Source organism: Siphateles boraxobius, unplaced genomic scaffold (genome assembly GCF_051911475.1).
Source record: "Siphateles boraxobius isolate OS27281-9 unplaced genomic scaffold, OSU_SipBor_1 10, whole genome shotgun sequence".
Lineage (NCBI taxonomy): Eukaryota > Metazoa > Chordata > Actinopteri > Cypriniformes > Leuciscidae > Siphateles > Siphateles boraxobius.
In genome coordinates this window covers 355001-370747 of record NW_027508700.1, presented here as the reverse complement: position 1 = coordinate 370747, position 15747 = coordinate 355001, and the positions used below count along the sequence as shown (strand labels likewise).

The 15747-nt window shown below is 45.9% G+C and overlaps 1 protein-coding gene across 5 annotated transcripts in view; it reads left to right on the top strand.

Annotated features, from left to right (window-relative positions):
- LOC143746169 (acyl-CoA dehydrogenase family member 11) overlaps window positions 1–15747 on the top strand; it is a 52541-nt gene that overhangs the window by 32453 nt on the left and 4341 nt on the right. For 4 of the 5 annotated variants that reach the window (XM_077237956.1, XM_077237941.1, XM_077237948.1 and 1 more), the window contains exons 11-12: window positions 8182–8289; window positions 9960–10131. In XM_077237956.1, coding sequence (XP_077094071.1) covers window positions 8182–8289; window positions 9960–10131 — 280 coding nt within the window. Of the gene's footprint in view, window positions 1–8181; window positions 8415–9959; window positions 10132–15747 lie in introns of those variants that run through there. The other variant, XM_077237963.1, reaches the window with a different exon arrangement.

The window sequence follows — 15747 nt, the reverse complement described above, 5'->3', positions numbered from 1 at the left end:
CACACACATCTGTAGGAGCTAACACTCACATCTGTAGGAGCTAACACACACATCTGTAGGAGCTAACACTCACATCTGTAGGAGCTAACACTCACATCTGTAGGAGCTAACACACACATCTGCAGGAGCTAACACTCACATCTGTAGGAGCTAACACTCACATCTGTAGGAGCTAACACACACATCTGTAGGAGCTAACACACACATCTGTAGGAGCTAACACACACATCTGTAGGAGCTAACACACACATCTCTAGGAGCTAACACTCACATCTGTAGGAGCTAACACACACATCTGTAGGAGCTAACACACACATCTGTAGGAGCTAACACACACATCTGTAGGAGCTAACACTCACATCTGTAGTAGCTAACACACATCTGTAGGAGCTAACACACACATCTGTAGGAGCTAACACACACATCTGTAGGAGCTAACACTCACATCTGTAGTAGCTAACACACACATCTGTAGGAGGTAACACACACATCTGTAGGAGCTAACACACACATCTGTAGGAGCTAACACACACATCTGTAGGAGCTAACACTCACATCTGTAGGAGCTAACACTCACATCTGTAGGAGCTAACACACACATCTGTAGGAGCTAACACACACATCTGTAGGAGCTAACACACACATCTGTAGGAGCTAACACTCACATCTGTAGGAGCTAACACTCACATCTGTAGGAGCTAACACACACATCTGTAGGAGCTAACACACACATCTGTAGGAGCTAACACACAAACCTGTAGTAGCTAGCACAAACATCTGTAGGAGCTAGCACACACATCTGTAGGAGCTAACACACACATCTGTAGGAGCTAACACTCACATCTGTAGGGGCTAACACACACATCTGTAGGAGCTAACACTCACATCTGTAGGGGCTAACACACACATCTGTTGGAGCTAACACACACATCGGTAGGAGCTAACACACACATCTGTAGGAGCTAACACACACATCTGTAGGAGCTAACACACACATCTGTTGGAGCTAACACACACATCTGTAGGAGCTAACACACAGATCTGTAGGAGCTAACACACACATCTGTAGGAGCTAACACTCACATCTGTAGGAGCTAACACACACATCTGTAGGAGCTAACACTCACATCTGTAGGGGCTAACACACACATCTGTTGGAGCTAACACTCACATCTGTAGTAGCTAACACACATCTGTAGGAGCTAACACACACATCTGTAGGAGCTAACACACACATCTGTAGGAGCTAACACTCACATCTGTAGGAGCTAACACTCACATCTGTAGGAGCTAACACTCACATCTGTAGGAGCTAACACACACATCTGTAGGAGCTAACACACACATCTGTAGGAGCTAACACACAAACCTGTAGTAGCTAGCACAAACATCTGTAGGAGCTAGCACACACATCTGTAGGAGCTAACACTCACATCTGTAGGGGCTAACAGACACATCTGTAGGAGCTAACACTCACATCTGTAGGGGCTAACATACACATCTGTTGGAGCTAACACACACATCTGTAGGAGCTAACACACACATCTGTAGGAGCTAACACACACATCTGTTGGAGCTAACACACACATCTGTAGGAGCTAACACACAGATCTGTAGGAGCTAACACACACATCTGTAGGAGCTAACACACACATCTGTAGGAGCTAACACACACATCTGTAGGAGCTAACACTCGCATCTGTAGGGGCTAACACTCACATCTGTAGGAGCTAACACACACATCTGTAGGAGCTAACACACACATCTGTAGGAGCTAACACTCACATCTGTAGGAGCTAACACACACATCTGTAGGAGCTAACACACACATCTGTAGGAGCTAACACTCACATCTGTAGGAGCTAACACACACATCTGTAGGAGCTAACACACACATCTGTAGGAGCTAACACACACATCTGTAGGAGCTAACACTCGCATCTGTAGGAGCTAACACACACATCTGTAGGAGCTAACACACACATCTGTAGGAGCTAACACACACATCTGTAGGAGCTAACACACACATCTGTAGGAGCTAACACACACATCTGTAGGAGCTAACACACACATCTGTAGGAGCTAACACACACATCTGTAGGAGCTAACACTCGCATCTGTAGGGGCTAACACTCACATCTGTAGGAGCTAACACACACATCTGTAGGAGCTAACACACACATCTGTAGGAGCTAACACACACATCTGTAGGAGCTAACACTCACATCTGTAGGAGCTAACACACACATCTGTAGCAGCTAACACACACATCTGTAGGAGCTAACACACACATCTGTAGGAGCTAACACACACATCTGTTGGAGCTAACACACACATCTGTAGGAGCTAACACACACATCTGTAGGAGCTAACACACACATCTGTAGGAGCTAACACACACATCTGTTGGAGCTAACACACACATCTGTAGGAGCTAACACACAGATCTGTAGGAGCTAACACACACATCTGTAGGAGCTAACACACACATCTGTAGGAGCTAACACACACATCTGTAGGAGCTAACACACAGATCTGTAGGAGCTAACACACACATCTGTAGGAGCTAACACACACATCTGTAGGAGCTAACACTCACATCTGTAGGAGCTAACACTCACATCTGTAGGAGCTAACACACACATCTGTAGGAGCTAACACACACATCTGTAGGAGCTAACACACAAACCTGTAGTAGCTAGCACAAACATCTGTAGGAGCTAGCACACACATCTGTAGGAGCTAACACACACATCTGTAGGAGCTAACACTCACATCTGTAGGGGCTAACACACACATCTGTAGGAGCTAACACTCACATCTGTAGGGGCTAACACTCACATCTGTAGGAGCTAACACACACATCTGTAGGAGCTAACACACACATCTGTAGGAGCTAACACACACATCTGTTGGAGCTAACACTCACATCTGTAGGAGCTAACACACACATCTGTAGGAGCTAACACACACATCTGAAGGAGCTAACACTCACATCTGTAGGAGCTAACACACACATCTGTAGGAGCTAACACTCACATCTGTAGGAGCTAACACACACATCTGTAGGAGCTAACACACACATCTGTAGGAGCTAACACACACATCTGTATGAGCTAACACACACATCTGTAGGAGCTAACACTCACATCTGTAGGAGCTAACACACACATCTGTAGGAGCTAACACACACATCTGTAGGAGCTAACACTCACATCTGTAGGAGCTAACACACACATCTGTAGGAGCTAACACTCACATCTGTAGGAGCTAACACACACATCTGTAGGAGCTAATGCACACATCTGTAGGAGCTAACACTCACATCTGTAGTAGCTAACACACATCTGTAGGAGCTAACACACACATCTGTAGGAGCTAACACACACATCTGTAGGAGCTAACACACACATCTGTAGGAGCTAACACTCACATCTGTAGTAGCTAACACACACATCTGTAGGAGCTAACACTCACATCTGTAGGAGCTAACACACACATTTGTAGGAGCTAACACACACATCTGTAGTAGCTAACACACTCATCTGTAGGAGCTAACACACACATCTGTAGGAGCTAACACACACATCTGTAGGAGCTAACACACACATCTAACACACACATCTGTAGGAGCTAACACACACATCTAACACACACATCTGTAGGAGCTAACACACACATCTGTAGGAGCTAACACACACATCTGTAGGAGCTAACACTCACATCTGTAGGAGTTAACACACACATCTAACACACACATCTGTAGGAGCTAACACACACATCTGTAGGAGCTAACACTGACATCTGTAGGAGCTAACACTCACATCTGTAGGAGCTAACACACACATCTGTAGGAGCTAACACTCACATCTGTAGGAGCTAACACTCACATCTGTAGGAGCTAACACACACATCTGTTGGAGCTAACACACACATGTGTAGGAGCTAACACACACATCTGTAGGAGCTAACACACACATCTGTAGGAGCTAACACTCACATCTGTAGGAGCTAACACACACATCTGTAGGAGCTAACACACACATCTGTAGGAGCTAACACTCACATCTGTAGGAGCTAACACACACATCTGTAGGAGCTAACACTCACATCTGTTGGAGCTAACACACACATCTGTAGGAGCTAACACACACATCTGTAGGAGCTAACACACACATCTGTAGGAGCTAACACTCACATCTGTAGGAGCTAACACACACATCTGTAGGAGCTAACACTCACATCTGTAGGAGCTAACACTCACATCTGTAGGAGCTAACACACACATCTGTAGGAGCTAACACTCACATCTGTAGGAGCTAACACACACATCTGTAGGAGCTAACACTCACATCTGTAGGAGCTAACACTCACATCTGTAGGAGCTAACACACACATCTGTAGGAGCTAACACACACATCTGTAGGAGCTAACACACACATCTGTAGGAGCTAACACACACATCTCTAGGAGCTAACACTCACATCTGTAGGAGCTAACACACACATCTGTAGGAGCTAACACACACATCTGTAGGAGCTAACACACACATCTGTAGGAGCTAACACTCACATCTGTAGTAGCTAACACACATCTGTAGGAGCTAACACACACATCTGTAGGAGCTAACACACACATCTGTAGGAGCTAACACTCACATCTGTAGTAGCTAACACACACATCTGTAGGAGGTAACACACACATCTGTAGGAGCTAACACACACATCTGTTGGAGCTAACACACACATCTGTAGGAGCTAACACTCACATCTGTAGGAGCTAACACTCACATCTGTAGGAGCTAACACACACATCTGTAGGAGCTAACACACACATCTGTAGGAGCTAACACTCACATCTGTAGGAGCTAACACTCACATCTGTAGGAGCTAACACACACATCTGTAGGAGCTAACACACACATCTGTAGGAGCTAACACACAAACCTGTAGTAGCTAGCACAAACATCTGTAGGAGCTAGCACACACATCTGTAGGAGCTAACACACACATCTGTAGGAGCTAACACTCACATCTGTAGGGGCTAACACACACATCTGTAGGAGCTAACACTCACATCTGTAGGGGCTAACACACACATCTGTAGGAGCTAACACACACATCTGTAGGAGCTAACACACACATCTGTAGGAGCTAACACACACATCTGTTGGAGCTAACACACACATCTGTAGGAGCTAACACACAGATCTGTAGGAGCTAACACACACATCTGTAGGAGCTAACACTCACATCTGTAGGAGCTAACACACACATCTGTAGGAGCTAACACTCACATCTGTAGGGGCTAACACACACATCTGTTGGAGCTAACACTCACATCTGTAGTAGCTAACACACATCTGTAGGAGCTAACACACACATCTGTAGGAGCTAACACTCACATCTGTAGGAGCTAACACTCACATCTGTAGGAGCTAACACTCACATCTGTAGGAGCTAACACACACATCTGTAGGAGCTAACACACACATCTGTAGGAGCTAACACACAAACCTGTAGTAGCTAGCACAAACATCTGTAGGAGCTAGCACACACATCTGTAGGAGCTAACACTCACATCTGTAGGGGCTAACAGACACATCTGTAGGAGCTAACACTCACATCTGTAGGGGCTAACATACACATCTGTTGGAGCTAACACACACATCTGTAGGAGCTAACACACACATCTGTAGGAGCTAACACACACATCTGTTGGAGCTAACACACACATCTGTAGGAGCTAACACACAGATCTGTAGGAGCTAACACACACATCTGTAGGAGCTAACACACACATCTGTAGGAGCTAACACACACATCTGTAGGAGCTAACACTCGCATCTGTAGGGGCTAACACTCACATCTGTAGGAGCTAACACACACATCTGTAGGAGCTAACACACACATCTGTAGGAGCTAACACTCACATCTGTAGGAGCTAACACACACATCTGTAGGAGCTAACACACACATCTGTAGGAGCTAACACTCACATCTGTAGGAGCTAACACACACATCTGTAGGAGCTAACACACACATCTGTAGGAGCTAACACACACATCTGTAGGAGCTAACACTCGCATCTGTAGGGGCTAACACTCACATCTGTAGGAGCTAACACACACATCTGTAGGAGCTAACACACACATCTGTAGGAGCTAACACACACATCTGTAGGAGCTAACACACACATCTGTAGGAGCTAACACACACATCTGTAGGAGCTAACACACACATCTGTAGGAGCTAACACACACATCTGTAGGAGCTAACACTCGCATCTGTAGGGGCTAACACTCACATCTGTAGGAGCTAACACACACATCTGTAGGAGCTAACACACACATCTGTAGGAGCTAACACACACATCTGTAGGAGCTAACACTCACATCTGTAGGAGCTAACACACACATCTGTAGGAGCTAACACACACATCTGTAGGAGCTAACACACACATCTGTAGGAGCTAACACACACATCTGTTGGAGCTAACACACACATCTGTAGGAGCTAACACACACATCTGTAGGAGCTAACACACACATCTGTAGGAGCTAACACACACATCTGTTGGAGCTAACACACACATCTGTAGGAGCTAACACACAGATCTGTAGGAGCTAACACACACATCTGTAGGAGCTAACACACACATCTGTAGGAGCTAACACACACATCTGTAGGAGCTAACACACAGATCTGTAGGAGCTAACACACACATCTGTAGGAGCTAACACTCACATCTGTAGGAGCTAACACTCACATCTGTAGGAGCTAACACACACATCTGTAGGAGCTAACACACACATCTGTAGGAGCTAACACACAAACCTGTAGTAGCTAGCACAAACATCTGTAGGAGCTAGCACACACATCTGTAGGAGCTAACACACACATCTGTAGGAGCTAACACTCACATCTGTAGGGGCTAACACACACATCTGTAGGAGCTAACACTCACATCTGTAGGGGCTAACACTCACATCTGTAGGAGCTAACACACACATCTGTAGGAGCTAACACACACATCTGTAGGAGCTAACACACACATCTGTTGGAGCTAACACTCACATCTGTAGGAGCTAACACACACATCTGTAGGAGCTAACACACACATCTGAAGGAGCTAACACTCACATCTGTAGGAGCTAACACACACATCTGTAGGAGCTAACACACATCTGTAGGAGCTAACACACACATCTGTAGGAGCTAACACTCACATCTGTAGGAGCTAACACACACATCTGTAGGAGCTAACACACACATCTGTAGGAGCTAACACACACATCTGTATGAGCTAACACACACATCTGTAGGCGCTAACACTCACATCTGTAGGAGCTAACACACACATCTGTAGGAGCTAACACACACATCTGTAGGAGCTAACACTCACATCTGTAGGAGCTAACACACATATCTGTAGGAGCTAACACTCACATCTGTAGGAGCTAACACACACATCTGTAGGAGCTAACGCACACATCTGTAGGAGCTAACACTCACATCTGTAGTAGCTAACACACATCTGTAGGAGCTAACACACACATCTGTAGGAGCTAACACACACATCTGTAGGAGCTAACACACACATCTGTAGGAGCTAACACTCACATCTGTAGTAGCTAACACACACATCTGTAGGAGCTAACACTCACATCTGTAGGAGCTAACACACACATTTGTAGGAGCTAACACACACATCTGTAGTAGCTAACACACTCATCTGTAGGAGCTAACACACACATCTGTAGGAGCTAACACTCACATCTGTAGGAGCTAACACACACATCTGTAGGAGCTAACACTCACATCTGTAGGAGCTAACACACACATTTGTAGGAGCTAACACACACATCTGTAGTAGCTAACACACTCATCTGTAGGAGCTAACACACACATCTGTAGGAGCTAACACACACATCTGTAGGAGCTAACACACACATCTGTAGGAGCTAACACTCACATCTGTAGGAGCTAACACACACATCTCCATCGACACATCGAGGCTTAAAACACCTCTATAGAGTTGACCATCACTGATTCTGTTTATTACTGTGAAACTGTATCGAATGAAGAGCAGTAGAAATAAAGACTGTGCTAATGTGTGTGTGTGTGTGTGTGTGTGTGTGTGTGTGTGTGTGTGTGTGTGTGTGTGTGTGTGTGTGTGTAGGTGTTGAGTATTTGGGAGGGCACCACGAATGTTTTGTCTCTGGATGTTCTGCGCTCGATTGCGAAGTCCTCCGGGTTGGTTCTCCAGGCGTTCTGCAGCGATGTCCAAGTGAGAACACACACACACACACACACACACACACACACACACACACACGCACGCACGCTCCGGTCCTGAATCATCATTTTTCCACAGTGATTGTAAAGTGAGCTTGTACTGCTAATGTGTGTGTGTGTGTGTGATGCGTGTGTGTGTGGTGTGTGTGTGTGTGATGCGTGTGTGTGTGTGATGCGTGTGTGTGTGTGATGCGTGTGTGATGTGTGTGTGTGATGTTTGTGTGTGTTTGTGTGTGTGTGTGATGTGTGTGTGTGTGTGTGATGCGTTTTTGTGTGTGTGTGTGATGCATATGTGTGATGCGTGTGTGTGTGTGTGCGTGCGTGTGATGCATGTGTGTGTGTTGCGTGTGTGTCTGCGTGTGTGTGATGCGTGTGTGTGTGATTCGTGTGTGTTATGTGTGTGTGTGTTATGCGTGTGTGTGATGCGTGTGTGTGTGATGCGTGTGATGCGTGTGATGCGTGTGTGTGATGTTTGTGTTTGTGTGTGTGTGTGTGTGATGTGTGTGTGTGTGTGTGTGATGCATGTGTGTGATGCGTGTGTGTGTGTGCGTGCGTGTGATGCATGTGTGTGTGTTGCATGTGTGTGTGTGCGTGTGTGTGATGCGTGCGTGTGTGTGTGTGTGTGTGATGCGTGTGTGTTATGTGTGTGTGTGTTATGCGTGTGTGTGATGCGTGTGTGTGTGTGTGATGTGTGTGTGTGTGTGTGAGCGTGTGTGTGTGATGTGTGTGTGTGTGTGTGTGATGTGTGTGTGTGTGTGTGATGCGTGCGTGTGTGTGTGTGTGTGTGTGTGTGATGCGTGTGATGCGTGTGTGTGTGATGCGTGTGTATGTGATGCGTGTGTGTGTGTGATGCGTGTGTGTGTGTGTGATGCGTGTGTGTGATGCGTGTGTGTGATGCGTGTGTGTGTGATGCATGTGTGTGTGTGTGATGCGTGTGTGTGTGATGCGTGTGCGTGTGTGTGTGTGATGCATGTGTGTGTGATGCGTGTGTGCGATGCGTGTGTGTGCGATGCGTGTGTGCGATGCGTGTGTGTGTGATGTGTGTGTGTGATCCGTGTGTGTGTGTGTGTGTGTGTGCGATGCGTGTGTGTGTGATGTGTGTGTGTGATGCGTGTGTGTGTGATGCGTGTGTGTGATGCGTGTGTGCGCTGCGTGTGTGTGCGATGCGTGTGTGTGTGTGATGCGCGTGTGTGTGTGATGCGTGTGTGTGCGATGCGTGTGTGTGCGATGCGTGTGTGTGCGATGCGTGTGTGTGATGCGTGTGTGTGTGATGCGTGTGTGTGCGATGCGTGTGTGTGCGATGCGTGTGTGTGTGATGCGTGTGTGTGTGATGCGTGTGTGTGTGATGCGTGTGTGCGATGCGTGTGTGTGCGATGCGTGTGTGTGCGATGCGTTTGTGTGCGATGCGTGTGTGTGCGATGCGTGTGTGTGTGATGCGTGTGTGTGCGATGCGTGTGTGTGTGATGCGTTTGTGTGATGCGTGTGTGTGTGATGCGTGTGTGTGCGATGTGTGTGTGTGTGATGTGTGTGTGTGATGCGTGTGTGTGATGCGTGTGTGTGATGCGTGTGTGCGATGCGTGTGCGATGCGTGTGTGTGTGATGCGTGTGTGTGCGATGCGTGTGTGTGCGATGCGTGTGTGTGATGTGTGTGTGTGTGTGCAGGAGCGTCTGCTGCCAGCTGAATCCTCCCCCGCTCTGCGTCCAGCGCTCACGTCTCTGCGCGCGGCTCTCGCGGCTCTGATGCGCTTCTGTGAGGCGGCGGCGGCTCGGCCCGCGGGAGCCATGGAGCTGTCAGCGAGAGATCTGGCCTACAGCCTCGCACGCGTCTACATGGGTAAAACATGTTACACAATGACACAGACACGTGTACATCTAGCACACACACACACACACACGTACATTACACACGTGTACATGTAACACACATACAGACACACATATGTACGTAACAGATGTAAATTACACACATACACACACAGTTGCTGCGTCCCAATTCGCATACTATCCGTCCTAAATAGTATTCGAAAATAGAATTAGTAATAATAATAATAATAATAATAATAAATTTTATTTGTAAAAGCACTTTACATTTTAAGAAAAAACCTCAAAGTGCTACAGGTCTGATTCTAAGAACAATATCTAGACATTGTTAAAATCCATAAGATCTGCTAAAAAGTAATGTCTTTGGTCCCTTTTTAAAAGTCTTGGTGGTCTGTGGTGACCTCAGATGGTCCGGGAGGGCATTCCAAATCCGGGGAGCGGCAGAGCAAAAAGCATGATCGCCCAATGTGCAGAGTTTAGTTTTTGGTATTAAAAGGCGGTTTGAGTTTTGTGATCGGAGGGATCGTGCTGTAGAAACAGGGGTAAGTAGTTCTTTCAGGTAGGGGGGTGCGTTTCCATAGATGCATTGGTGAGTGAGAAGTGAAACCTTATATTCGATCCTAGCAGACACGGGAAGCCAGTGAAGTGTGTGGAGGATGGGAGTGATGTGTTCATACTTTCGCACTCTCATCAGGATCCTAGCAGCGCTGTTCTGGACGTACTGCAGCTTTTGCAGACTCTTGTTGGGGATCCCGATGAGAAGAGCGTTACAGTAATCCAGTCTAGAGGAGACGAAGGCGTGGACCAGTTTCTCAGCATCGGCTAAGGTAAGCGTAGAACGGAGTTTTGCGATGCTTCTGAGATGAAGAAAGGAGATCTTACAGAGATTTTTGATATGGACTTCAAAGGTGAGTTGTGGATCAAATCTCACACCGAGATTGGTAACTGTTGTGGAAAGGGGGATGTCTTGGCCAGAGATAGTTATACCGGAAAGTGAGGATGACTGAATTTGGTGCGAGGTGCCAATGAGAATTGCTTCAGTTTTGGAACTGTTTAGTTGGAGAAAATTCTGTTTCATCCACACCTTTATCTCCTCGAGACAGGCAGTGAGTGTTGGAGACGGAGATGATGTTTGCGGTGCTGCAGTTGGTTGTGGATCAGATTTCATGTACAGTTGTGTGTCGTCAGTGTAGCAGTGAAAAGACACTCCATGGCGGCTGATGACATGTCCGAGTGGCAGGATATAAATGATAAAGAGAATGGGGCCAAGAACCGACCCCTGAGGTACTCCGCAGGTAACTGTGTGTTCCCGGGACCTTGATTTTCCAAGCGAAATGTACTCTTTTCTGTCCGTCAGATATGAATTGAACCAGTCCAGGGCAATTTCAGTAAGTCCAGTGGTTTGATGCAGCCGGTCGAGTAGAATGCCATGGTCCACAGTGTCGAAAGCAGAGGACAGGTCGAGCAGTATGAGAAGGGAAGGTGAGCCAGCATCAGCTGCCATTCGTAGGTCATTTGTGACTCTGACGAGCGCTGTTTCTGTGCTATGAGCTGTGCGGAAACCAGATTGGAACTTTTCGAATAGGTGGTTGTTTTTGAGGTGGTCCTGGAGATGAGTGGCAACAACTTTTTCCAAGACTTTTGAGATGAACGGAAGATTTGAAATTGGCCTATAGTTTGATAATATATCAGGAGCAAGAGTGGGTTTTTTCAGAAGAGGTCTGATTATGGCGGTTTTAAGAGCAGATGGAACAATGCCGGACAGGATAGACTGGTTTATTACAGTGGTGATGAGAGGGCTTAGAATAACGGAGTTTGCTTTGACAAGAGCAGTAGGAAAAGGGTCCAGGGCACAGGTGGTGGCTTTCATCCTTTTGATGATCATCTCTACCTCCTTATTCGAGATTTCTGGAAAGCATTTCAGGGGCTGGGCGATTGCAAGCTGAGAGTGTACAGATGGGGCAGATTGGATTGAGGATCCATGAATGGAAGAGCGGATTGAATCTATTTTAGTTTTGAAAAAGTCCAGTAAGTTATTGCAGTGTTCTTCTGTGTTTTCCGTGAATGAGTGGGTCTGTGGCTTTAGAAGATGATTAATGGTGGAGAACAGCTGCTTTGAGTTTCCGGGACTGTTTTTGATGATATTAGAGTAGAATGATGACCGTGCCTTTATTAGCGACTTAGAGTATTTATTTTGGTGTTTCCGAAAAGCTTGTTGGTGGACAGTGAGACCAGTGGCTTTATATCTCCGCTCAATGGCCCGCCCAGATGCCTTCCTTTTCCGTAGCTCACTGGTGTACCAGGGGGCTGTTCGGGAGAAGCTCACTGTTCTAGTTTTTACTGGTGCGTGGATATCTAGGAGGCTCTTGAGGGTGTTGTTGTAGTAGTCCACAGGGTCCATGACTGGTGAGCAGTTAACAGAAAGAAGATGCTGAAGGTCGGATGCCAATGAATCTGAGTTGATGTTTTTTAGATTTCTAAAACAGATTTGGCGCTTAGGCTTGATGAGGGCGGACGGTGAAGACATCGTCATAGAAATGACCTTGTGGTCAGAGATGCCCAGATCATAAACTCGGAGATTGCTGAGATGGTCAGAGTTTGTAATAACCAGATCGAGTGTGTGTCCCCTAGTGTGAGTAGGGACATCGACAAGTTGAGTTAGATTAAAACAGTCCAGTAATTGAAGGAATTCCGCTGCAAAACGACAGGTGGGGGAGTTGACATGGATATTCATATCTCCAAGAACTATGATATTGGCAGACATAGTACAGAGTGTTGTCAGAAGGTTAGACATTTCTGGGATGAAAGACGGGTTCGGTCTGGGTGGCCGATAAATGAGAAATATTGTTGTGGAGAGAGGAGGCTTGCACTTAAAAGCGAGGTATTCAAAAGAAGATGGCTCAGGCATGGTAATGGGGGACAGGCCCAGATCACTTCGGTGGATGACAGCCAGACCGCCGCCGAGCCCTGTATTACGGGCTTTCTGTAGGTAACAGTAACCAGGAGGACAGGTCTCATTTAAAACAGAGAAAACATCTGGTTTGTGCCAGGTTTCTGTAAGGCACACCAAATCCAGACATTTATCCAGAATATGTTCCTGTATAAGGCAGGATTTATTTGTGATGGATTGTGCATTGAACAGTTCAATCGTGATGGTAGATGGAGCAGTGTGTCTCTGTATTGGCCGGAGTAGACTGAAATCCACTCCACGTTTTCCCTCCCGATCCGTGCTCAGCGCTGCCGTTGAAACTCCAGCGTTACTTATTCTGGGAAGGGTAGCGCCCTGATGACGTATTGGAAGTGCGACAGGGCGTGCGCCAGACCAGAGGGATGGAATGCCATGATCAGACCGGGAGAAAACAAACTTTCTGCCGCAGCTCCTGTGAGTGTAGCGCGGCCGGCGAAACAATCCAAGTTGTTTAATAACTGGTATGCATGATGGAACGATGCAGTTGTTGAAACTCCTCAGTTGGGTAACGGAATACTTAAACATTGTGCCACTCGCGGAAAACGGCCTGGTGTCCGGCCACAGCGCCCGTGCTGAGCAGAGGAGAGCCGCCAGACTCAACAGAATCCCGCAGACCTCAGCAACAGCCTGGTCAGGAACCTCTCGATGGTAGGAGGCGATGCACAGACACAGGAAAAGCTCCGGGCGAAGGCAGACTGGTAAGTTGACAACAGCTGGAATCGGCGAAATCCGCACAAACACATCCATAAAGTTTGCACTCGTTATATTTACTGGACGTAGTAGTGCTGGTCAATAAACATACTGTATAGCCTGGTTAGATGGCAACAATTGTTGCCACAAGGATTTTCGGACGGAGAAGCGGCGAACAAACAACGCCAGCGTCCTCTCCTCAGCGCCCTATCCTAATATCCTAATTAGTACGTCCCAAATCGTAGTATGTTGAAATGAGTGTTTCAAAGAGACCCGGATGGTCTACTATTTCCGGTCAGAATCCGAAGTGCAGATTGATGCACACATAGACATCATATAGAGCTAGACGCCCCATTGGCCGCTGTGGCGCAAGAAATGCGGCCGCCATCTTAAACCGGTCATACACCCATTTGCGTTGCATAGTAGCAGTAGATGCCAGAGCACTGTGCAGCATATTCCTGCTCACATCGGCGGACCATCAGTCGGGGATTACTTTTCACAAGTAAGATTTAACATTTAACATTACCGTACTATTGTTTGTATTTTGTGAACAAAATATTCAATGTGTCCTGTATCGTAGCTACGTGTATGACCTTTGCAGCAAAAAACCCGCGTGAAAATCAGTTCGGTATTCAGTGAGATATGATTAATTAAATGCGCTGACGGCTCATTGCACCTGCCAAACAGATTACACTGAGCGGAGCGGGTGACCGGTTTAAGATGGCGGCCCCACGGCTCGTCCGCGCCAATAGGCAGTAGCGGTCGATAGAGAGTCTATCTATATGATGTCTATGGATGCACATGCTAACGGCTAATATTGCCCACACCCCATCGCGCGTTGGATGAGGATTCGGTTAGAACTACAAACACGAGTGAAAAGTGTCAAAAACTACAGACATGGAGGATGTGCGAGTCCGCCGGTTATGTAGAGAAGTTTAGATAAAGAGGTTTGAGTGATTAATTATCAGTATCCAACCTGACGAAAAGGAATGTATTCAGTGTTGTCCACATTATATTGCATCTGCAGCATTGTGAACTTTTGTAAAGATACGTTTAGCCATTACCTTTTAAATGCATCATTCAAATTGCAAACACGAGAGTATCCGCATGAAAGACCCAAGACTGGCAGAAGAACGTGCTCTCCGAAACAGTAGGAAATCAAATTAGATTAAATGGAGGATTTTAACTGTGAAGAGATGATTGACAGGGAAGTTTATGGTGACAGGATGATTGACAGGGCAGTTTACGGGATCTGTCCATTAAAGATGACGTGATAGTATGTCCCAAAGCTTGCCTACTCTTTAGCTACACATGTACTTTTTCTATACTCTATACTGTATACTTTATGCTCTATACTGTATGCTCTATACTGTATACTCTATACTGTATACTCTATACTGTATACTCTATACTGTATACTCTATACTCTATACTGTATACTTTATGCTCTATACTGTATACTCTATACTGTATACTCTATACTGTATACTCTATACTGTATACTCTATACTGTATGCTCTATGCTCTATAGTCTATACTGTATACTTTATGCTCTATACTGTATACTCTATACTGTATACTCTATACTGTATACTCTATACTGTATACTCTATACTGTATACTCTATACTGTATACTCTATACTGTATACTCTATACTCTATACTGTATACTTTATGCTCTATACTGTATACTCTATACTGTATACTCTATACTGTATACTCTATACTGTATACTCTATACTGTATGCTCTATGCTCTATAGTCTATACTGTATACTTTATGCTCTATACTGTATACTCTATACTGTATACTCTATACTGTATGCTCTATACTCTATACTGTATACTTTATGCTCTATACTGTATACTCTATACTGTATACTCTATACTGTATACTCTATACTGTATACTCTATACTGTATGCTCTATGCTCTATAGTCTATACTGTATACTTTATGCTCTATACTGTATA